Here is a 25,784-nt window from a genome sequence, read left to right on the forward strand (position 1 = left end):
GAGGGAGAATCTAATTGTTTTTCTGTCTCATCCGACAAATTAAAATTAGACTTTGATGTTCCTATTTTTTCAACAGGTTGATCTAAATCACATCTATGGAGAAACTTTGGACAGGCAGATGAAACTCAGACTGTTTAAGGACGGGAAGCTGAAATTTCAGGTTAGTTTGGATTCCTTCTGAAATTCCTGCAGTGTGCTGAGAAAACGATAGCATCAATTATGTTAACATCTTTACCAGGAAGAGAGGAGCTTCCATGTTTCCTCTGATGCACAGAAGGTCCACAGGCATTTCAATAACTGCATGAGACACCCTATTCTTACTAGATAACTATGTGCATCTAGATCAATGCTACAATTTACAACAAACCTCTGTACTTGAAACCCACTGGAAATTGACAAGTATAAACATATTATATTTGAACTGGATTTTAGTATTCTTGGCTGAAATTCAGTATGATAGAAGATTCTCTGCATTGCCATGCTCATTTATTTATTTTGTAATTACAGATGATCGATGGAGAGATGTACCCACCCACGGTCAAAGAAACTCAGGCAGAAATGATCTACCCACCACATGTCCCTGAGCACCTGAAATTTTCTGTAGGGCAAGAGGTCTTTGGTTTGGTTCCAGGGCTGATGATGTACGCCACGTTATGGCTCCGGGAACACAACCGGGTCTGTGACATTCTGAAGGGTGAGCATCCAGAATGGGATGATGAGCAGCTGTTCCAAACTGCCCGCCTGATCTTAACAGGTAATTCTTACAAATGTTCACTGTTAACACACTATTACTCAATGAAATTTTGCTGCTGCTAGATGTGGCAATGGCCATCACCTAAGATGGCTTTAAATGGGTTGAGACAAATTTGCGGCCCAACATCATCTGTTGCCTATGTTGTCTAAGCCGAACATCCATGTATAGAGGCAATAGGTTGTATGAATACTGAATAGGAACGTGAAAGAATGGCTTATTACCCTTTTGATTTTGATTCTGAGTTTCCTAGGGACATTTTGTTGGCCGCTGTTGGAAATGTGTTGCCAGTCAAAATGCATTTTTGGTCTGAATCAGGAAGGTCGTTTTTGTATTCTTCAGCATTCAATATTGTTTAGGAAATATAAGGGAACAGGAGGTGCTGTGGTCTAAACCACTGAGCCTCTTGGGCTTGCCAATCGGAAGGTCGGCAGTTTGAATCCGCGCAGCAGGGTGAGCTCCCGTTGCTCTGTCCTAGCTCCTGCCAACCTAGCAGTTCGAAAGCACGCCAGTGCAAGGAGTTAAATAGGTACCACTGCAGCGGGAAGGTAACTGGCATTTCCGTGCACTCTGGTTTCCGTTACTGTGTTCCGTTGCACCAGAAGCAGTTTAGTCATGCTGGCCACACAACCCAGAAAGCTGTTTGTACACAAACACCGGCTCCCTTGGCCTGAAGTGAGATAAGTGTCTCATCTCAGTTGCCTTTGACTGGACTTAACCATTAAGGGTGCTTTACCCTTTTATTGTTTTGGAAATGAAAATACTGACTGACTTTTGTTTTCTGTGGGGAAACAGGAGAGACCATCAAGATTGTGATTGAAGACTACGTGCAGCACCTCAGTGGCTACCACTTCAAGTTGAAGTTTGACCCAGAGCTGCTCTTCAACCAGAGATTCCAGTATCAGAACAGAATAGCGGCAGAATTCAACACCCTTTACCACTGGCACCCTCTCCTCCCTGATACCTTCCAGATTCATGACCAAGAGTACACATACCAGCAGTTCATCTATAACAACTCCATCATGTTAGAGCATGGCCTTTCCCATATGGTGGAATCCTTCTCCAGGCAAAGGGCTGGAAGGGTAAGAATTTATTTTCTACTAAGAAATTGCATAGCCTTCATCTCAAGGCAATAGGGTACATCTGTCCACCTGTTAAATCACTCCAATATCTGAAAATGTTTTGAGCACGGGAAGAATGATTAGGGTAAGGGGGAATTTGTGGCACAGTTTTAGACTGCCTTCAGCTTTCTCTGTCATATTTCAGACGGAGGAGTGAATAGCATGAGCAAGTTTCTCACTGTAAATCCAAGAGATGAATAAATGTTTGAGGTCCATCTGATTTCAAAGGGGCTTGAAGTTCTGATCTCCGTGTGGTTTCTCATATTACTCCATTTCTTTGATAACAGGTAGCTGGTGGGCGGAACGTCCCTGCTGCGGTGCAGAAAGTAGCGAAAGCCTCCATTGATCAAAGCCGACAGATGAGATACCGCTCCTTGAATGAGTATCGGAAGCACTTTATGCTGAAACCTTTTCAGTCATTTGAAGAGCTCACAGGTAAGACCTTGTCCTCTACTTATAGAAAAACAAGAGATTCGTTTTTGGGGGCAAAGCTGCACAACTTAGAGATCAAACTTCTGCTTTGCATGGGGATGTTTGGGGTCCAATTCTTGGCATCTCCAATTAAGGGAAAGCAATTAGCAGGTCCAGGATTGTGTAGGCGGCTAAAGACTAGATGCTCCAATGGGTTGAGTTAGACTAGGTCATAGTTCAGTTCTATGCTGCCTCTCATCCCAAAAGGCCCTCAAGTTGGCACTCAAATGTTCAAATCCAAATCCAAGATTCAAGCAATATAACCAATAAATGAATTTCTCAGTATATCAAGAACTTCTTGTTTGAAATAAAAGTGTTGAGTTCTTGTAGAAAAGCTCTGTTGTCTTTCATTGGAGATTGGGTAGTTGCAGCTCCTCTGACAAGATTCCTCACTGTCATTTCAATCTGCAATGAGAGATGTTCAAAAGGAAAACTACGTTCTAAGGATGAAAAGGAAGAAAATAGACTCTTATGGGGGGAGCTTCTATGTTGGTTTTCATGAAGAAAATTCTGTGTCAATCAAAGACCTTGAGAAGATATCTTACAGAGTTGCTATTTCACTCATTCTTCTCCAAGTGCATTGATTTTTCCCCTGCTGATGCAACTTTTCTCTAGAATTACAGACTTGTATTTCTCTCTCTTTGTCTCTATTATTTTCTTCTGTATTACTTTCATGGCAGCTTTTGCAACAGCTAGAATCTTCTCCCTGTCCTCCTGTATAAGGCAATTCCCATGCTCCTTTTCAGAATCTTCTAGAATAATTACTTGGTGATTTAGAACTGAATACAAAACTGGGGAGAAAAAGGCTGAAGTTTTACTACTATGTGGTTTTTTTTTGGGTCTCCCTATTCCAGGAGAAAAAGAAATGGCTGCAGAACTTGAAGAACTCTATGGGGATATTGATGCTATGGAGCTGTACCCAGCCCTGCTTGTCGAAAAACCACGTCCTGGAGCCATCTTTGGTGAGACCATGATAGAACTTGGGGCACCGTTCTCCCTGAAAGGTCTCATGGGAAATGTCATCTGCTCACCAGAGTACTGGAAGCCCAGCACCTTTGGGGGCAAAGTTGGCTTTGACATAGTGAACACAGCTTCCATCCAAAACCTTATCTGCAACAATGTGGAAGGGTGTCCTCTCGTGGCTTTCCACGTCATAAACCCCGCAACAGCAGCAACGAATAACGTGAGCACCTCCAGCACAGCAAGAGACGAGATCGGCCGAGCTGTGCTACTAAAAGAGCGCTCTGCTGAGCTATAGAGAACAGCTATTTGTATATTTATTTATTTATGATATCTATTATATTGTTGTTGTTTTTTTGTTATTTATAGTTCAGGCAAAACACCATGGATTTTTTTTCCTGTGCCTTGGCGTCTAACCCACGATGCCAGACTTAAAGGGGGAGTTCTGCTTAGATTTGTAGGACTGGATCCCTTGGTTTTTAAGACTATCTTCTGTACCAGAAAGATGTATTCCAAAATGGATCAGGGCATTAGATCTGCTGCTTAAACTTGAACATAAACAATAGTTCTGCCTCTTAAACTTGACAGGTATGATCCTAAATACAAAACCATGTTACGTGCTGTTATCTGAGAGTCTGGAAGTGCTCTATTTAAAAAAAAAAAAAAAAAATCCAGAACAATTCTGGAAATCTGTGCTCATGAAAACTGTCCTTTTACAGAAATCTTTGTACTTTACAAAATTAATGTAGGACAAAAAGAATCCTTATGGTTTAGCCAAAGTTAAGGATTTTTACCTCCTGTTTATAGTAAACTCTGTAGGGTGCACAAACACTTAAACTGAGAGGGAGCACGGATGCAAATTAGGGGGAAAGGAAAATTTATTTTCACTACCTCTCCCATGTGACACAGCAATAGGTTTTGACAATGGACTGATCTTCATTTTGTGTGTGTCTATAACTGCACTTCCCTTTTATTGCACACACAGTTCCTTCCTCTTCTAAGAGTAAAACCACAAATGTGTAGGACGCAACCCAGTGAAACCATTCACATGTAACTCCTCTTGAAATGTATAGGAGCTTGCAGTCTCTGCAGAATCTCAATTGCTTTTTAATGGAAAGTTCCCCCCTAGCTCTATGTAATTGTGACTGGAAGATGAAATTTTACTTTTTGGTTTTAATGCTCCAAACAAAGGCTTGGAACTGTAGGTTTCTCTTTCATTATAATTAAGAATATGTAAAAAACCAACACAAAAACAACAACCAAAAACCAGTCCTTTCTTTTTCCTCCCAAATTAATAGTTTTCAATTATAAAGAGTGGATCCATATCATTTTAATGTCCTTGCAGAGACTCAAAGGCTCTATACAGAACAAGGGTGGACGACCTCTGTTGTAGAATATAACACTAAACTCATTCTTTCTGAACCCTAAAGTGCCTTCAGGTGTTTGAAATTCCATAGAGGAGCTAGTGAGATAGTTGTGCTGCCTCTTTTGAGATGCCTATGTAATGTAATGAGTGATATATATGTCTCCCATAAGTAAGAACTGGAGTTTCGGATGTCATTTAGGACTCAAATCGATATGACTTGAGATATAGACCAGTACTTTAGGTTCCCAAGCCCCATTTTAACACAGCACTTTATGTATACAAAAGCCATTTCAATTTTTGGATACTGACACTGCATTTCTGTTAATATTATTATACTTCAGTTTCTATATTTTTTAAAAAAATTCTATTCCACTTTTCAAGTTGGCTAATAAACATAATTCCTCAAGTAAACCAATAGGCACTTCAATCAATAACTTGAGTATTGTCAATTTTACCCATTCAATTAGATGATAATTAATGGACTGCTAACTTGGGAAATGCAACCTTCTTCTCATATTGTAGGTATTAAACCTTTCATATTGCTTAAGAAATGCATGTTTAATAGTATGGTTCTGAAGCCCATACATTACTGGCCCTCTTGGTTGAAAAACCCTCTGTTATTTGTACTCTGGAAATTGATATAATGATTATCTGTTAAAACAAAGTGCTAAAGGAAAAAATATCACTGGAAAAGGAAATATTGGTGTAACTCAAGGAAATATGGACAAAAGTCACCAGGAAACTCTTGAGAAAACTCCATGATATCTGCTGTTTGTGCTTTTGGAGCACTCAGTGGAGGTTGCTGAGGAGAACTTCTGGTGGTTTGTGCCCACAGATTATAGGGCTAATTGTCCTTTTTGAGAACACTCTATTCCATTCCTCTTTGTACTTTTGATTAGTTCAGGCCTAGAAGTTACCTCATCTCTTTCTGATGCCTATCACTTCTCCCATTTAAGTTCTTTCTCTTTGAAATTAGGACACTAGTCCTGCCAGTTCCTGAACTTCGTGTTCACTGTTCTTTCCCCACAAGCTTTTACAACCTACTCAGTGCTGCCTCCGCTTCTATGTCTCTTGTAATTATTAGATTGTGAGCCTGTTTTTCTTGGAACCTTTCTTTAATAAGAAAAAAAAAGTACATTACTTGCAAGTGCCGTGTGTGTTCTAAATAGCTGTAGTTCACTGTATGGTGCCATTTTTATGGAATTCTGTCTTCCTCTGCATTAAGTTCACTGGATATGCATCACACAGCCTCATTTTATTCCTGTAATATTTCCATATTTTTTTAAAAAAAACAAAGTATTATTTATCCCAGCCTGCTGGTCTTGGTTGGGTGTTTAGAATGATGCCAGATTATGCACAGGGAAGAATTTTGTAGTGACCGCCATCCAGATAAAGTTAAGTCACATTTGTGTTGTTGTTAACATCAATGGGATTTAAGCATATTCTCTGGATTGTGGCCTTATTTATTACTATAGTTTGAAAACTGTTTGGTGGTGTGTGTTTTTTTAACGTTCCATGATGTGCAAAGTGTACTTCTACAAATAAATTATTTGAAAGCTAATTCTTTCGTGTCTGCTGCATTTTTCAATTCCCATCGCAATGAACAGTAGTGCAAGGTGGTGGGGCCTTTTTTTAGCCATGCAGAAGTCAGGTTTCTGCACTCATACACACACACAGACCCCCGGCATACTGTGTTCAGGAAGGCAAAAGTTGTTGCTGCAATTCAAGGGCACATTCTCCCCAGGCAGGACTACTCAGGGATGTGGTCTGGGAGAGGGATCTGATGAGAGAATCCTGAGGCCAACATTATCCTGGAGTACCACATTCAACTACAGGCCCTGAACATCTCCAACATAGGTGCATGTACCCAAGATTCCCGTCGATTAAGGCTTTGTTACCATTCTCATTTATGTGTACTCAATGCATTTCCAGTGTCGGGTTTTTACATGAGAGTTATCCAAAGGATATCTGCATCCCACACTTTGGTGGTCAGTCCTACTGTCTGATTCTCAAACAGGCATCACACCTTTTGGAATCCTTAAGCTGTTCCTCATTTGTCTCTAGCCAAGGTTTGAAAGTGATGTGAAACACACCTGGGGGAGCGGGGTGGACACAGTCCAGCTTGAACAGGTCTACCATCTCTAGGCTAGGTAGACTTCGAAAAACGCAGTGAAGTGGAGGTTACAAAGAGGATGGATAAATAAGAAAAGAAAAGCTTCAATAATAATAATTTATTATTTATACCCCGCCCATCTGGCTGGGTATCCCCAGCCACTCTGGGCGGCTTCCAACAAAACACTAAAATACAATAACCTATTAACATTAAAGTCTTCCCTAAACAGGGATGCCTTCAGATGTCTTCTAAAAGTTTGGTAGTTATTTTTCTCTTTGACATCTGGTGGGAGGGCGTTCCACAGGGCAGGTGCCACTCCTGAGAAGGCCCTCTGCCTGGTTCCCTGTAACTTGGCTTCTTGCAGCAAGGGAAATGCCAGAAGGCCCTTGGTGCTGGACCTCAGTGTCCGGGCAGAACGATGGAGGTGGAGACGCTCCTTCAGGTATACTGGACCGAGCCCGTTTAGGGCTTTAAAGGTCAGCACCAACACATTGAATTGTGCTCGGAAATGTACTGGGAGCCAGTGCAGGTCTTTTAAGACCGGTGTTATATGGTCTCAGCAGCCGCTCCCAGTCACTAGTCTAGCTGCTGCATTCTGGATTAGTTGTTGTTTCCGGGTCACCTTCAAAGGTAGCCCCACGTAGAGCACATTGCAGTAGTCCAAGCAGGGGACAGGAGGCGGGCAGGTAGGGTCTCAGCCTGCGTACCAGATGGAGCTGGCAAACAGCTGTCCTGGATACAGAATTGACCAGTGCCTCCATGGACAGCTGTGAGTCCAGAATGACTCCCAGGCTGCACACCTGGTCCTTCAGGGGCACAGTTACCCCATTCAGAACCAGGACGTCCTCCACGCCTGCCCGCCTCCTGTCCCCCCAAAACAGTACTTCTGTCTTGTCAGGATTCAACCTGAATCTGTTAGCCGCCATCCATCCTCCAATCGCCTCCACACACTCACACAGGACCTTCACCGCTTTCACTGGTTCCGATTTGAAAGAGAGGAAGAGCTGGGTATCATCCGCATACTGATGAACACCCAGCCCCAACCCCCTGATTATCTCTCCCAGCGGCTGCATGTAGATGTTGAAAAGCATGGGGGAGAGGACAGAACCCTGAGGCACCCCACAAGTGAGAGCCCAGGGGTCTGAACACTCATCCCCACCACCACCACTTTCTGAACACGGCGGAGGAAGGAGCGGAACCACTGAATGACAGTGCCCCCCAGCTCCCAGCCCCTCAAGATGGTCCAGAAGGATGGTGTCAAAAGCTGCTGAGGGATCCAGCAGAACTAGGAAACGGCTCTCACCTTTGTCCCTAGCCCCCCAGAGATCATCAACCAGTGCGAACAAGGCAGTTTCAGTCCCATGGTGAGGCCTGAATCCTGACTGGAAGGGATCCAAATGGTCCGCTTCTTCCAGGTGTGCCTGGAGTTGTTCAGCAACCACTCACTCAATCACCTTGCCCAAGAATGGAAGATTTGAGACTGGGCGTTAGTTGGGCATATTGGCAGCATCTAAAGATGGTTTTTTAAGAAGCAGTTTGATAACCGCCTCTTTCAGCAGGTCTGGGAAGACTCCCTCACAGAGAGAAGCATTCACCACCCTGCGAAGCCCATCGCCCAGCCCTTCCCGGCTAGCTTTTATAAGCCTGGATGGGCAAGGATCAAGGAGACAGGTGGTTGGTTTCACTCGTCCAAGCAGCCTGTCCACATCCTTGGAGGTAACAGATTGAAATTGATCCCACGCAACTTGACTAGACAGGACTCTAGCACTCTCCCGCCCTGGCCCTGCTCCCACGGTGGAGTTTACCTCTTCCCGAATCTGAGCGACTTTATCTGCAAAAAAACTTTGCAAAATCATTGCAGGAGATCATGTGGCCCATTCTGGGCCCCGATGTAGCAGGTGGTTCCGTTAAATTGCGAGCCACCTGAAAAAGTCTCCTGCTGCTGTTTTCTGCAGATGCAATAGAGGCAGTGAAGAAAGTCTTCTTCGCCGTCGCTACCCCCACTTGGTAGGCTCGACGTTGAGCTCTAACCCGTGTCCGGTCAGCTACAGAATGAGTTATCCACCACCGATGCTCTAGCCATCTCAGCGATTGTTTCATTGCCCTCAGATCCGTGGAAAACCATGGGGCTGATACAACTGTTTATGGAGAAAGAATCATAGAGTTGAAAGGGAACATGAGGATAATCTGTTCCAACTTTAATTGATCACCCCCCACACACACTCTGCCACCCTTAGTTTGTTATGAATAATGGGTGGAGTTTGCTTGCTTCAGGTTTATAAGTCATCGCTAACTGGTCCATAAAGGCAGATCGTCTGCTGGACCTACTGCAGACACAAAATTAGCACCAAGAGCAGAAATTGCTAATCCTGCAGGGGTAAACAACGAGTAGGAGTCATTGTGCCACAACTCCTCAGGAATTTATCTTTATTATAATATTATATTTATATTAATATGTATCATATCATCATATTATATACTAAATAACAGAAGCTGAGTCTGCTACTTTCTCCTCAAAGTTAGGAAATGTTTTTAACCTGCATTGTTCTGTTTTCTCTCTCTGCCATCAGCCAAGCAGGTGAGCATCGTGACTCCTTTTCCTCCTCCTCTGTTGACCCATTTAAATTAGTTATAACCATTTAGAAAAGCCAGTGCTTTGTTGTGCTGCAGTTGTGTGCCCTCTTGCTTCAACCTAAGTCCCACTGAGTGCAACAGGACTTACTTCTGAGTAAGGATGGGATTGGGCTGTTAAAATGTACTCCCAAGATGTTCCTCATGGTAGTCTCTTCCTGGAGTTCCGTGGGTTTTTAAGAACGATTTGGGGTTACAGTTATGGATCAAAGTGGCTCTTAACTGAAAACAACGGGTGGTGTTTGGAAATGTTTAAGTCATCCTGAAATATGAGGTTAACTTCTAAGTTTCCTGAAAGTTTCACACAGCTGTCCCTAAGAGGCATTTTATGGACAGGTTAGGTGGACGATGAAGTTGAAGGGGAGAAGAAGACTTAGCAGGAGCTCTACAGATAAGAGTTTAGAGTGCTCTGTTTGGACTGTAAGAGCATGAGAGGTTTTATCCTTGTATCTATGAATGTAATAATTATTTCTGGCTTCGTCTCCTCAATACCTGTGTTGTCTGAATTAAGCTTAATTTCCTTTAACAAAAGGCAAACGTAGAAGAAGAAGAAGAGTTTGGATTTGATACCCCGCCTTTCACTCCCTTTAAGGAGTCTCAAAGCGGCTAACAATCTCCTTTCCCTTCCTCCCCCACAACAAACACTCTGTGAGGTGAGTGGGGCCAGTGGCGTAGCGTGGGTTGTCAGCACCCGGGGCAAGGCAAGTAATTTGAGCCCCCCCCCCCGCTGCACTATCCCTCCCCCAGATAGTCCCTCGCTCTCTCTCCGCACCGCACCGCATGCCTCGCACCCTCCCCTCCACAGTGGGCGGCGACCTGGCAGCTCGGATCGGATTCGCACAGCCAGCACTGCAGTGGGAGAGAGTGAGTGAGCCAGGTAGGGGCAGAGAGCTGCGAGTGCGAGCGCACGCCCCCCAGATGTTGCGCCCGGTGCGGCCGGCCCCCCCTGCACCCCCCACGCTATGCCACTGAGTGGGGCTGAGAGACTTCAGAGAAGTGTGACTGGCCCAAGGTCACCCAGCAGCTGCATGTGGAGGAGCAGAGACGCGAACCCGGAAAATGCCTGTATTCTGCCTCCAGTGCACTCATTCTGAAAAGATTAATGAAATGCTAACTAAAGATTATGCCCCCATTCATACCCTTCCCTCAGTATCTCTGGCTGATTTTCTCATTGGGAAGGAAATGATATATAAGGGAGAGCAAGGGGCAGAAAGCTTTAAAAGTGTTTGATCTTGGAGCTAATAACAGCCTTTCCCCCTCTACATCATTTGTGTAGCCTGATAAATGGGGAGAGGTATTGGGACTTCTGTTTTTAAACCACTGTATGCTTTGTCTCTTTTTTACATCTACTCATTTAGATGTGAACAGTCTGTGCTGCAGAGGCAAAAGCAGCTAAATGATTTCCAGTGGTTCTGGAAGCGCTTATTGCTAATTATCCTTCTAAGAGATGATAATAAACGTTTAGAGCCACGGTCGGGGGCAGGGGGGGTGCGGTTTAGAAACTGCAATGTCACTTATACTTTGAGTCTCTGAGACCATACATCAAATGCCATTCTGGGGCAGTGAAGATATAGGAAGTGATAGGATCAGATTAAAACCTGCTGAAATAATTAAATTCTCTTCCAGGTGCACAAGATTAGACATGCCCACCCAATGGGGCTTGCTTTGGTTACGATGGAATGGGATTTGACAGAGCAGGATAAACTTGACTTTCTGATCTTCTTGTTTTAATTGCCGTTAACTGTTTAAATCGCTATGCTTTTGAAATGGCTTGTTTCAGTGTGTATTTTAATTAAGAATGTTTTAATGCTTTGGTGGATCTGTTTTATTTTTGCATAGCTTTTATAATTTGTTTTATAGTTTCAAACCTCCTGGAAATGATTTTGGCAAGCAAGTAGCATAAAGATGAATAGCTGAAGGAAAACCATAGTATATTTAGATCTTGCATTACATTTGCTCCTGCAAATGAGAGTAATTTCTACCCGTAGGTTTTAGTTAAGATTATACCGTATTTTTCGGTGTATAAGACACCCCCATGTATAAGACACCCCCTATATTTGGGGACTCCAAATTAAGAAAACACCCCTCAACACTACCCATGTATAAGACGAGCCCTAATTTTAAACCTAATTTTTTGGTTAAAAAACCTAGTCTTATACACGGAAAAATACGGTAAATCATACAGAATGACTCTTATTCAAGGATTCGAATATTTGGACTAATGAAATCCATTGTGTAAGATTTGCATGGAGAAAGCCATCACATTTTCCTCCATCTTTGCCAATAGTAGATTCCCCTTAATTTCATCCAGAGTTTTTCTACAACTAAACGTTCAACTGGAAAGACCCTTTGGTGTTAGTGTGTCTTACTACTGTAGCACCAATGGAAGAAAGCGACGTTGCCAGGTTGCTAATAATGACACTGAATGAAGTTTCTTATTTATTATTATTGCATTTATCTCCCATCTTCCCTCCCCAAGGAGCCCAGGGCAGCAAACAACAAGCAACAGAACAACAAAAACATCTTAAGAACATTAGCTGAAAGCGTAGATGTTCAGTAGATGTTCTTAAGAACAATTCCAATACTAATGCACACTGGGACAAAGCCTACTTCAAAGGCTTGTTTCAAAGGAAGGTCTTCAGTAGGTGTCAAAAACACAACAGAGGCGGCACCTGTCTAATATTTAGGTAAAGGTAAAGGGACCCCTGACCGTTAGGTCCAGTCGCGGACAACTCTGGGGTTGCAGCACTCATCTCACTTTACTGGCCGAGGGAGCCAGCGTACAGCTTCTGGGTCAAGTGGCCAACATGACTAAGCCGCTTCTGGTGAACCAGAGCAATGCATGGAAACACAGTTTACCTTTCCGCCGGAGCGGTACCTATTTATCTACTTGCACTTTGACGTGCTTTCAAATGCTAGGTTGGCAGGAGCTGGGACTGAGCAACGGGAGCTCACCCCGTCGTGGGGATTTGAACCGCCAACCTTCTGATCGGCAAGCCCTGGGCTCAGTGATTTAGACCACAGTGCCACCCGTTGTGACAGGAGGTAATTCTACAGGGTATGTGTCACCAAAGGCTCAGTTCTTATATTGTACAGAATGAACCTTGTTATAAGATGGCAGTTGCTGGAGGCCCTTAGCTGTAGAGCTCAGGGACTGACTGGGCAAGTAAGGGGTGAATCCATCTTTCATGTATCCTGGTCCCAAACCATACAGTGCTTTCAACAGCAAAACCAGCACCTTGAACTTAAGGGTTTCCCACACCTCCATTTGCCCCATTGCTTCCTCTTGGAGAAACCCAATCTTTAGTGCTGAATCAGAACAAAGAGCTATCGAGTTTCTTATACAAGGCTGTTTGTTTTGATTTATCACTAAAGAGTGGGTTTTCTGGGGGAAAGTAGCAGGATCAAGGCAAAACCCTGGGTTTGGCTATTAACCAGAAGGTTGGTGGTTCAAGTCCACCCAGGGGTAGCTGTGGGCAGGATTGCAGCATAGCAGGGGGCTGGACCAGGTGAAATTAATTCGTTCTGCGAGTTTTTTCGTCTTGTGAATTTTTCGTCTTGCGAAGCACGGTTTCCCATAGGAAATGCATTGACGGTTTCCCATAGGAATGCATTGACGGTTTTAAGAAAAAGGCGCAAGACGTTTTCGTCTTGCGAAGCAAGCCCATAGGGAAATTCGTCTTGCGAAGCAACTCAAAAAACAAAAAACTCTTTCGTCTTGCGAGGCATTCATCTTGCGAAGTACCACTGTATTTTAAAATGGGGTTTCAGAGTTTTTAGGGGTTTTTGAATGTTTTATGTAGTTTTGTAGTTTCATGTAGTTTTTATGTAGTTTTTATGTAGTTTTATGTAGTTTTTCAATTTCATTGTTCTGCATGGGACAATGACAATAAATATATCTATCTATATCTATCATCTATCTATCTATCTATCTATCTATCTATCTATCATCTATCTATCATCTATCTATCTATCTAATCTACCTGACATTCAGAAAACATCTTAAGGCAGCCCTGTTCAGGGAAGTTTTTAATATGTAACGCTGTACTGTTTTTAACATTTGATTGGGAGCTGCCCAGAGTGGCTGGGGAAACTCAGCCAGATGGAAGGGGTATAAATAATAAATTATTATTATTATTAGTAGTAGTAGTAGTAGTACTATTATTATTACCTATTAATTTACGCTGTGCGTCAATCCTTTGGGTCCCTTCCCAGTTACAATTCTGTGGGACAAGCAGAAGTGTTGGCGAGCCTTTAGCCTGGCAGTCAGTGTAATTCTTTCAGCAGTGGGCAATTCTTTCAGCAATATCCTGCACTACTGAGCAGCTGCCACATTTTACACCAACTGCCGCTTCCGGAACAGTCTTAAAGGCATCCCCACATAGATAGAATTGCAGCAATCCAATCTGGAGGTTACCAGTGCACAGATGGCTATGGTCAAGCTTTTCTGTCCAGAAACGGCCACAGCTGTCTTAATAAATGGAAGAGGAAGAAATGGAGGCAGTCAGAGATTTTACTTTCTTGGGCTCCATGATCACTGCAGATGGTGACAGCAGTCACGAAATTAAAAGATGCCTGCTTCTTGGGAGGAAAGCAATGACAAACATAGACAGCATCTTAAAAAGCAGAGACATCACCTTGCCGACAAAGGTCCGTATAGTTAAATCTATGGTTTTCCCAGTATTGATGTATGGAAGGATATCAGCCCTGAGTACTCACTGGAAGGACAGATCGTGAAGCTGAGGCTCCAATACTTTGGCCACCTCATGAGAAGAGAAGACTCCCTGGAAAAGACCCCAATGTTGGGAAAGATGGAGGGCACAAGGAGAAGGGGACAACAGAGGACGAGATGGTTGGATAGTGTTCGTGAAGCTACCAGCATGAGTTTGCCCAAACTGTGGGAGGCAGTGGAAGACAGGAGTGCCTGGTGTGCTCTGGTCCATGGGGTCACGAAGAGCCGGACACGACTAAACAGCAACAACAACAAACTGATGGCATTTATAGAACCTAAAATATGAGAAAGAACACAAACGGGGCCCTAGTCTGCTCAGCTTTGTGGGGAACCACCTGATTTCAGTGTTTCTACCCAATGGATAAAGTCATAACAACGTTTGATATTAAGAAAGCAGATCTAGTCAGTTAGACAAAGACCCTGATTTTGGGAAAGATGGAGGGCACAAGGAGAAGGGGGCGACAGAGGACGAGATGGTTGGACAGTGTTCTCAAAGCTACTAACATGAGTTTGACCAAACTGCGGGAGGCAGTGGAAGACAGGAGTGCTCTGGAGTCGGACACGACTAAACGACTAAACAACAACAATGCTGAAGCACAGCAAAAAATGGAAAAGAAGGGAAGGCACACAAAATAAAGACTGTCCAGGGTACTCCTTGCAGCTGCTGGGATCTTCTAGGCAAAGGGTATGCCTGCTGCTGCCTTCCCATCCTTCTACAGCCATACCATAACATGTGAAGGATGCAGTATCAAAGGAAAAAAGGCTGAATGTAATGTGAGAGCAAATATAATCTAATAATATCAAGCAGCAGTATATCTATTGGGATCTAATTCATTAGCACTAGTTCATGGATTTTTATAAGACTCTAGATCAGCCATGTCCAAAATCTGTTTTGGGGGCCTAATCCGGCCCGCCGGTCGGTTTGGCCCCTGTGGCAGTTTATTTTTCCCTGGGGTAAAATCCTAAAAAACCCTCAACAATGTCAATCGTTAAAAAAGCTCGACAACTTTGGTTGGCCCTTTGGTCGGCCCTCGTGGCCCTTCACTTCATCAAATCTGGCCCTCTTTGAAAAAAGTTTGGACACCACTGCTCTAGATCTCACTTAACTGCACACCTCTCGATTCCCTTCCAGTTAATCCTTGCTGCTCAAATCCATGCCAAAACAGAGGAGTCTGCATGACAGCAGGATTTGACCGCTATGAATGTGATTGTACACGGACTGGTTATTACGGGGAAAACTGCACTACACGTACGTATTCCAGAAAGGTACGCTTGCACAATTAGCATTTAGGAGAAAAGCCATAGTCCGGTGATGTAAAGAGCACATCATTTTGCACAGTGTTGGTTCAAGTTAAAAATGGGTATAAAAGTAATTCTTTGGCAAGTTTGGGGCAAGTACCAAGTACTCTTTGGTGAGGGAACTCCTGTAGATATTTAAAATCACAAAATTTGTAGCAAAGTAAGCATGGAAATATAGGCTATTGGACCTTTAAAATGTGCCCTTTCAAGTTCCTTCAAAAGTTCCACTTTTCCTGCAGCATAGGAAAAGACCACACGTTTTTTGGTAAGTTAAAAATGGTTTACTTACAAACTCTCCAAAGGTCAGATTCATGAGCTTCAGAAAATTGCACAGGCAATGAAACTTGGCTTAATTACAAAGTGATGAAGGTTCCTAAATTACTGTAGTGGTCTGGCACCCTCAAACTTTGTAATAGCTAACCAGTTGAACTAATTGGTATAGGAACTCAATAGTGGTTTCTGTGAGCCATGTGGTTTGAACAGGAGCAACCAGCTCAGACATCCCTACACGCCGAACTTCTCAAATAGACAGAGGGTGAACAAAGGCTTGATTACCTCGTTCCTCCCAAAGTGAGGGGAAGTGGACATATTTAAGGCTGGCAGGACAGCTTGCTCTATGGTATTAACCCCTTCATGCATTAATTAGACTTAAGCATGTTAGTTATATGAGGCTGGGTATCCCACAAATAGCTGGTTCCAGGTTCAATCTCTGGTGGCACCAGGTAAGGTAGGGAAAGACTCCTGTTTGAAGCCATGGAGAGAGGCCACTAGTCAGTGAAGTTATTACTGATTATCTAGAGCAGAGTTTCCCAGACTTGGGTCTCCAGTTGCTTTTGGACTACATTTCCCATCAATCCTTACCACTGGTCCTGGTGCCTAGGGCTGATGAGAGTTGTAGTCCAGCTGGAGATACCTTAGTTTAAGGTAGCGTCAAAGGTTTCAAACAAAGGGTTGCCATATTTCAAACCAGGACACCCCGAAAATTGTTGAGTTTTTAAAAAACAAATCCCAGAGTTGTTGCACTCCCTCCCCCCCCCCCCCGCAAAAGCCCAAAAATCATCTTTTTTTTTTATTTACTTGCCTAATATCCAGGACAAACATCCACCTTTCGCAGATTCTCCCTGGACATATGGCGGTCCAGTTTTCTTCAGTTCCTATTTGCATTTTTTTTCATGAATGCTTTTCCTAATTTTCATAGCACTTCATTCCTTGCAGCGGAATTCTTTACTTGGCTGAGAGCGATGCTGAAACCTGCTCCAGCCACAGTCTACTATCTGCTCACTCACTTCAAAGCAGTCTGGGATGTAATCAACAACACCCCTTTCCTCCGCAACACCATCATGAGATACATATTGATGTGTAAGTAACCCTACCTTTCAATGCTGTTCTTACAGAATAGTCCTATACGCATCTACTCAGAAGTAAGTCTCACCGAGTTCAATGGAGCTTGCTGCCAGGTCAATGAGTATTGGATTAGAGGCTTAATAGTGGGGACAGGTATTTACCTATACATGTCTACTCCTTGAGAAGTAAGTCTCATTGAGTTCCATGGGCCTTATTCCCAGGTGAACGAATATAGGCTTGGAACAGGAGGTCAGCTATATATATCTGAGCTCTTTGAGGTACCATATGTTGACTACAATAGTTGTCATTTCTATACATATTGACCTAATGCAGTAACTGAATTTTACCCTCTAAGCTTTCTAATAAATGGCATTATGGAAAGCAATAGCTGAGTCAAGAGTCTTCCTTTTCATACCTTAGGTGCAATTTGCTTCTTGTGGAAGATGACAGCAAAAGTGAAAACTCCTCTTGAGAAGTTTTTGTACAACACACATTTAAAATGAGCTTTATGGCCTGTATAGCTGTCTGTACTTCTGCGAGGGAAGTTGGGGATCTTTCTCAAAGGGTTTTGAGCACCCTCATCTGATTACAAATTTCAGGATTCTCCACGGGGTTTGACAGTGGTATTTCCTCTCACTTTCCTCAGTGGGCAGTATCACGGCCAGGCCACACAAGTGATCCAGCAAATGACAGGCCCGATCACCTGGCTGCCGGCTATTGGCCAATGCCAGTAGACCATGGATGGACATTCCCCTGGCGGTGGGCCCACCTGACCAATGGGGATAGTTGGGTCCACTCCCACGGGTAGTTTAATTGTGGCCTGCCCAGCAGACTCCCCTGCCTTGACAAGAGGTTTTTGGTGTCATAATTTTTTAGAGTTGCTATGGCCCCAAAGATGCAAAAATGCAAAGGGTATAAAATTGAGAATGGGCTTATCATCTCACATCACTTCTGAAATTTGCGTTGCTGTGGTCAGATCATTAATTACTGAGGTTTAGATCAAGCATAGGCAAATTCCGGCCAACCAGATGTTTGGGACTTCAATTCCCATCATCCCTGACTACTGGCCCTCTTAGCTAGGGATGATGGGAACTGTAGTCCCAAACATCTGGAGGGCCAGAGATTGTCTATGCCTGGTTTAGATCCTCTGTGAAAGCAGACTGTATATGAGTTATCACTGCTTAGGTCACACAGTCATTAATTGCTTGTCCTGAACATAATTTCTTTTATTCATCCCTTGGCCATCTAGCAAGGTCCAATTTAATAGAGAGCCCACCAACGTATAACAGCCGTTATGGTTACAAAAGCTGGGAAGCCTATTCAAACCTTTCTTACTATACCAGAGCACTTCCGCCGGTAGAACGCAGCTGCCCAACCCCTATGGGTGTGAAAGGTAAGAAGCGGCAAAAATCTGAATACGTGAAGATAAGAGAAGATGAAATATTATTCCTCCTCTATGTACACAAGGCCAGTGGGGGCAACCCTGGTCTCCCCCCTCAATGCAGTGGTCAATCATGTCCAGGGAATACCTCAGAAGGGCTGAAACATTAGAAAATGTGTCAGAAGGAGAAGCACAAGATGTAGAGCATTTGCTACATCATAAATCTGCACATTGAAAGGTTTTGTCTTACTTTGTCAAATAAGAAGAGGGTAGGCTTTTAGTGGATGCTAGCAAGTGATGCATTTGGGCATGTAAAGGTAAAGGGACCCCTGAGCACTAAGTCCAGTCGTGACCGACTCTGGGGTTGCACGCTCATCTCGCTTTATTGGCCGAGGGAGCCGGTGTACAGCTTCCGGGTCATGTGGCCAGCATGACTAAGCCGCTTCTGGCGAACCAGAGCAGCGCACGGAAACACCATTTACCTTCCCGCCAGAGGTACCTATTTAGGTAACTACTTGCACTTTGACGTGCTTTCAAACTGCTAGGTTGGCAGGAGCAAGGACCGAGCAACGGGAGCTCACCCCGTCACAGGGATTTGAACCACCGACCTTCTGATCGGCAAGTCCTAGGCTCTGTAGTTGAACCCACAGCATCACCCGCATCCCAATTTGGGCATATACAGTGGTACTTCGCAAGACGAATACCTCGCAAGACGAAAAACTCGCAAGACGAAAGAGTTTTTTGTTTTTTGAGTTGCTTTGCAAGACGAATTTCCCTATGGGCTTGCTTCGCAAGACGAAAACGTCTTGCACCTTTTTCTTAAAACCGTCAATGCATTCCTATGGGAAACCGTGCTTCGCAAGATGAAAAATTCACAAGATGAAAAAACTCGCAGAACGAATTAATTTCGTCTTGTGAAGCACCACTGTACTGGCAACCAAACTAATAACAAACTGGTTTAAACCAGAACTATATTCAGCGTACTACTTTAGAATTAGACTAGTTCCAAAACACAAAGAAGCTATCAACATTGTACATTTGGAGTTTAACATACTGTACATTTGGAGTTTTGCATATTTACATTTTCCCTGTCAAATTCCTGTAGGAAGGACCACTCCCCACATCAAATGGGGGGCACCTTTCGATAGTACAGCTGGTTTCACCCTCCCCAGGCTGGATACCTGGAGGTCTCCGCCTACCTCAGCCAATCGCCCAATCCCACCTGGGGAGGCGTTGCCAAGGGATCGGCCAGGTAGGGGGAGGGACCGCCCTGCCCACACAACAGAAGGTGAATCTTACCTGTAGGGAAAAGGAAACTGCAGCAGCTATTCTGTTTCCAGCACTTACAAGGGTCAGAAAAATAAATGATTATTTTACATCCCAGGCAAGAAGGAACTTCCAGAGTCGAAGCTCGTTGTGGAGAAAGTTCTACTTAGGAGAAAATTTATTCCCAGCCCTCAAGGCACAAATATCATGTTTGCATTCTTCGCTCAACACTTCAGCCACCAATACCTCCGTACAGAAAAGGACAAAGGGCCAGCCTTCACAAAGGCCTTTGGGCATGGGGTAAGCTGAAAGAGTCATGACTTCGACTGGTTAGCTATTACAAAGTAGAACTGTTATGCATTTGAGGGTGCTGGAAAAATATAATCTCTAGACCTTATAAATGTTAGCATTCAATTAAGGCTTGGGGGTGCCGAGCTATGTGCTAGACACTTTTCTTTCTTTTTCATAATTTTTATTAAATTTCCTGTTTTACATTTTTCACTTAATCAACCTTAAAATATCATTGACTTCCCTTCTCTTCCCATGGTTCCTTTTGCATAATGCACACTCATACTTGATAATGTGGGTGCCCTTTGTGGGATCGCACACGGTGCTACGGTTCCCAGGGAACTTATTAATAAAAGGGGGCTGGCTTGCTTCTCAGTGTATTATTTGGAGGTTCACGCCCAGCCTCAGTTATCAAGTTTCTTGCTGGGAGGGGGGCCAACCCCATTTATAATAGGGGATGAAGCCGACAATAGCCAGGCAGTCGGCTCTGGAGATTCACCCTCCCTCCCATCCCTCTGTTTAATGTTTTCTTGTTTACAGGTTAACTTTTTCTTCCTGTTTAGCGGGTGCTGCTACGGTCTTTGACTGCTTGTTGTTGAAGGACAGGGAGGAAATTTTCCTGCATTTTGTCTTCCCCATAGCAGTTCGTCACAACTTTGGCGGTTATGGCCTTGGGGTGTGTGTGAAGGGGTGACTCGCCCCCCTGCGGTGGCAATTCCAGGGTCCCCTCTTAAAGGGGTTATATATATGGGTGTCACTGGCCATACACTGAAAAGTTGTCAGTGAACTACCCTGCGTGTGGGGATATGGCCTGGGCTGCCTGCTACACTTACATCTCACAGAGCACCCTCATATCCCATTTACCCTGATGAGCCCCAGTTTCCCCCAGCTGGGGGGCTGGGAGGGATACACGCCCAAGGCCTAAGCCGAGGTCTTCCTACATTTGGAAGTTTAATAAAGTTGTGGCCTAATTTTTAATTCCAGAGTCTTTATTCCCTTCTTATGATCCCTGGGGGCTGGGGCTGTTGCGCCTGGTCACGCAACATAAATCCCTACGTGTTTTATATAAACTACACCATTCAGTATCCCATTATTACATCAATCAAAGCTTATTTACACTGTTGAATTTATCTTAATCCTGCCCACATTTCCAAATACTGTGGTGCCTCGCAAAACGAAAAGAATCCGTTCCGCGAGTCTCTTCATCTTGCGGTTTTTTCGTCTTGCGAAGCAAGCCCATTAGCGGATTAGCGCTATTAGCGCTATTAGCAGTTTAAGGGCTATTAACGGCTATTAAAGGCTTAAGGGATTAGCAGATTAGCTGCTAAAAGGCTATTAGCAGCTTAGCGCTTTAGAAAAAGGGGTTGGGGAGCGAAAAAAACCCTCAAGAATCGCAAGACATTTTCATCTTGCGAAGCAAGCCCATAGAGAAATTCGTCCTGCGAAGCACCTCTGAAAACGGAATACCCTTTCGTCTTGCGGGTTTTCCGTCTTGCGAGGCATTCGTCTTGCGGGGCACCACTGTATACACAATTTCCTCCATATATTCAATAAACATTTTCCAATCTTCTCTAAACCTATGTTCTTCTTGTTCTCTTTTTCTATATATTAGGTCCACAAGCTGCACACATTCCATCAGTTCAAGTTGCCATTCTTTTTTAGTTGGGACCTCGCTTGTTTTCCCATTTTGGTGCTAACAAAACACAGGACTCAGTAGTGGCATACATAAATAACCTTTTTTGACACCTGGGAATTTCAGGCTGAATTATCCCCAACAAAGAGGACTCTGGGGGTTTTTTTTGGAAAAGTACTTCTAAGCATTTCTTTCAATTCATTATGAATTATTTCCCAATACCCTTTTACGCTTTTACAGGTCCACCACATATGATAGAACGTACCCTCAGCCTCATTGCATCTCCATGTGCTAGACGCTTTTAATCCCCTGGAATCAGCAAGTGTTAAAAGATAATTGTATTTTAGTGTTCTGTTGGAAGCCGCCCAGAGTGGCTGGGGAAACCCAGCCAGATGGGCAGGGTATAAATAAATTATTATTATTATTATTATTATTATTATTATTATTATTATTAAGCAGGCTAGCCTCCTGGGTCGAGGTAAAAGCCTGGGTGATGTGCCATTAAGAAAACAAGGGTCAAAGTGTAGGTTAGAATGGTGAGAGTTAGGAATTGTGTGACTAAGACACAAAACAGAAGGCAGAGCGTGATGTCTGACATCTGTCTGAATTGAAAGCTACGGCTATGGGAGAAGCAAGACCCTTTGGGGTTTTAATCCTGTGAGACCCTCCATCGTAGGCTCAGGTTGTATATATTTGTAAATAAGCCTTATATCATAAAGATGCCACAGTCTCCACTCTGCCTCATTTCCAAAAGAAAATATGGACCCTGTGTAAGTGCCTGGAATCTTATACCGCTGGAGATTGGGGTGGCATGCAACACAATTTCTATTAGTTCCTTCAGAAAGCAGGAACCGTTCTTAACAACCTTGTTTACAATGATTTGTATCACCACCCCCCTGTGTTGTGTATCAGAAAAAAAATCAGTTTTATATGCCAGGGCTCATTCTATATTTAACCCAAATACAGGCATGCAATAGCAAAACAATTTTTCTATAAATTAAGAATATTCAAATCATGATGTATTTTGAGAACTGACCTAACTCTCTCCTCCGTTGTACCCTCACTGCAGCATATATCATTCTGAAACTTTTAGAGGGAGATAACTCATTTTACTGGACATTTACGAAGTGTTCAACTTTTTTTGGGTGACAACTAGTATATTTAAGTAATATTCTGTCTGTTTTTATATATATATATATATTTATTATTTTCTTATAAACAGCTTTTCCATCAATACAATAACCAACTTAAAAATCCCTTTTACTCTGCTGAGCTTATTCTGTCTTTTTTTGTAAGGGCTTCACCCTGAATCTATTTGTTTCTCTGTCTCATCTGTCAAATTAAAAATCGGACGTTCATGTTCCTATCATTTCAACAGGTCGATCTAAATCATATCTACGGAGAGAATTTGGATAGGCAGCTGAAACTCAGACTATTTAAGGATGGGAAACTGAAATTTCAGGTTGGTTTGGACTTTTTCTGAAAACGCTGCAGTGTGTTGAGAAAAAGAGAGATTGTATTTATGTTAAAGAATTTACTTGGAAGAGTGGTGTGTTCCCTCTGATGCATAGAAGCCCCACATACATTTTAGTAACTGCACCAGCAACCATTTCCCCCCCTAGATAACTATTTAAGGACTATTTAAGGACTATCACAATGCCACAATCTCACAAAAATCTCTGTACTTGAAATCCACTGGAAATTGACAAGTACAGTGGTATCTGGGGTTACAGACACTTCAGGTTACAGACGCTTCAGGTTACAGACTCCGCTAACCCAAAAATAGTACCTTAGGTTAAGAATTTTGCTTCAGGATGAGAACAGAAATTGTGCGGCGGCAGGAGGCCCCATTAGCTAAAATGGTACCTCAGGTTAATAACAGTTTCAGGTTAAGAACGGACCTCCAGAACGAATTAAGTTCTTAACCCGAGGTACCATATAAGCATATTATATTTGAACTGGATTTTAGTATTCTTAGCTGAAATTCAGTATGATAGAAGATTCTATATGCTGCCATGCTCATTTATTTGTTTTTTTAATTACAGATGTTCGATGGAGAGATGTACCCACCCTCAGTCAAAGAAACTCAGGCAGAAATGATCTACCCACCACACGTCCCTGAGCACCTGAAATTTTCTGTAGGGCAAGAGGTCTTTGGTTTGGTTCCAGGGCTGATGATGTACGCCACGTTATGGCTCCGGGAACACAACCGGGTCTGTGACATCCTGAAGGGTGAGCATCCGGAATGGGATGATGAGCAGCTGTTCCAAACTACCCGCCTGATCTTAACAGGTAATTCTTACAATTGCTCATGGTTAACACACAATTACTTGATGAAATTTTGCTGCTGCTAGATGTGGCGATGGCCATCATCTAAGATGTCTTTAAAATGGCCGAGACAATTTCATGGGAGATAGCTCTATCACCGTTTGTTGACTATTGTTGATTCTGAGCATCTCAGGGACATTTTGTGGGCCGTCGTTGGAAATGTAGTGCCAGACAAGAGGGACACTTGGATTGATCCAAGTGGACTGTTCTTCCATTATTCAATGTTGCTGTGACTTTTAACTGGGAGCATGGCATTCCACAGCAGATGAGTTTCGCTTTCTGTTTGCCTGCTGGATTTTGGATGGCTTGCTGCAGATTTGATTAGGGACTGAACATTGCTCTGGAAACAAAACTAAAAGATTTGACTTTATTGTGGGAAAACAGGAGCGACCATCAAGATTGTGATTGAAGACTATGGCCTGAAAGCGAGATGAGTGCAGCACACTTAGACTGGACTTTTGTTTGTTTGTTTGTTTTCTTATACAAAATTATAAAACGTACCACATAATTTATCACAAATACAATCTTATCGGATTTCCATCAACACCTCTGATGATCCTCCATCTTAATCACTTCTTATGCATTTCTTAACTTAATATTGCCTTTACATCTCGTAAACATATCATCTCTCCTTTTCCATTTTTACAATATTTCCAATAATACTCCTCACAGAACTTCTTGGAAACCTACAAACATCGTCTGATAATCACAGATACTTTTCAGATAATCCGTAAATTTACTCCAGTCTTCGTTAAAATTCTGATCCTGCCGGTTTCGGATCCTTCCTGTTAGTTTATTTAATTCTGCATAGTCCAGTAACTTCATTGCCTTTGACTGGACTTAACCGCCATGGGGTCCTTTACCCTTTTATTGTTTAGGAAATGAAAAGACTGACTGACTTTTGTTTTCTGTGGGGAAACAGGAGAGACCATCAAGATTGTGATTGAAGACTACGTGCAGCACCTCAGTGGCTACCACTTCAAGTTGAAGTTTGACCCAGAGCTGCTCTTCAACCAGAGATTCCAGTATCAGAACAGAATAGCGGCAGAATTCAACACCCTTTACCACTGGCACCCTCTCCTCCCTGATACCTTCCAGATTCATGACCAAGAGTACACATACCAGCAGTTCATCTATAACAACTCCATCATGTTAGAGCATGGCCTTTCCCATATGGTGGAATCCTTCTCCAGGCAAAGGGCTGGAAGGGTAAGAATATATTTCCTACTAAGAAATTGCATAGCCTTCATCTTGAGGCAACATGATACAACTGTCCTCCTGTATTGTAAGTCACCCTTGTGTCTGAAAAGCCTTTAAACACAATTTGAAGGAATGGCTACTTCTTGAAAATACAGATATATTGGATTTAGAAGGATTTAACAATGTGTTTGGTTGGCATGCATATCTATGGTATGATAAAGTTAAAGTGCATAGAATGTTTAAAATTCACATTGTCAGGAAAGCATTGTTTAATGTATGGACTAGACATAAAGACTTACTTGAAAATAAGACCCCAAGGTGGTTGTCACCAATGGAAGCAAAAGCTTTAAAAAGACCCAATATGGAGGCCAACTGGCCAAAATATTGGGAGATCCTAGAACAAGATGGAGATAAATTGAAACTGCAGAGTTTTGACAAACTAAAAAGTAGAGTCCGTGATTGGCTTCATTATTATCAGATAATGGAGGCTTATAAATTGGATAGAAAAATTGGCTTCCAGGTGGAAAAATCAAAATTGGAAACAGAATTGCTAAAAATCCAAAACTAAGACCTTGTCAAGAATGTATAACTTGCTGATGAAATGGAATACACAGGAAGAGACGGTGAAATCTGCAATGATCAAATGGGCACAAGATGTTGGCCACAATATAATGCTGGCTGACTGGGAACGGTTATGGTCCACTGGTATGAAATTTACGGCATGTAATGCCTTAAGAGAGAATATTATGAAAATGATATACAGATGGTACATGACCCCAGTCAGGTTAGCAAAAATCTATCACTTGCCCGATAATAAATGTTGGAAATGTAAAGAAGTTGAAGGTACATTCTTTCACCTTTGGTGGACGTGCCCAAGGATTAAGACCTTCTGGGAGATTA

At 43.0% G+C, this 25,784-nt stretch overlaps 1 protein-coding gene across 5 annotated transcripts in view; it reads left to right on the forward strand.

Moving 5' to 3' along the window:
• Positions 1-25,784, forward strand: part of PTGS2 (prostaglandin-endoperoxide synthase 2) — a gene marked incomplete at its 5' end in the record, with an annotated part of 44,489 nt that overhangs the window by 14,222 nt on the left and 4,483 nt on the right. For 2 of the 5 annotated variants that reach the window (XM_083445327.1, XM_083445324.1), the window contains 7 exons: positions 15,278-15,394; positions 16,660-16,803; positions 18,038-18,181; positions 19,554-19,735; positions 22,735-22,818; positions 23,402-23,648; positions 24,607-24,893. In XM_083445327.1, the coding sequence (XP_083301453.1) occupies positions 15,322-15,394; positions 16,660-16,803; positions 18,038-18,181; positions 19,554-19,735; positions 22,735-22,818; positions 23,402-23,648; positions 24,607-24,893 (1,161 nt within the window). Of the gene's footprint in view, positions 1-76; positions 161-507; positions 755-1,546; positions 1,834-2,159; positions 2,308-3,197; positions 6,231-9,308; positions 9,361-14,599; positions 14,831-15,277; positions 15,395-16,659; positions 16,804-18,037; positions 18,182-19,553; positions 19,736-22,734; positions 22,819-23,401; positions 23,649-24,606; positions 24,894-25,784 lie in introns of those variants that run through there. The other 3 variants (XM_083445325.1, XM_083445326.1, XM_083445323.1) reach the window with 3 other exon arrangements.

The sequence above is a fragment of the Podarcis tiliguerta genome (assembly GCF_965153285.1).
Source record: "Podarcis tiliguerta genome assembly, chromosome: 6".
NCBI lineage: Eukaryota > Metazoa > Chordata > Lepidosauria > Squamata > Lacertidae > Podarcis > Podarcis tiliguerta.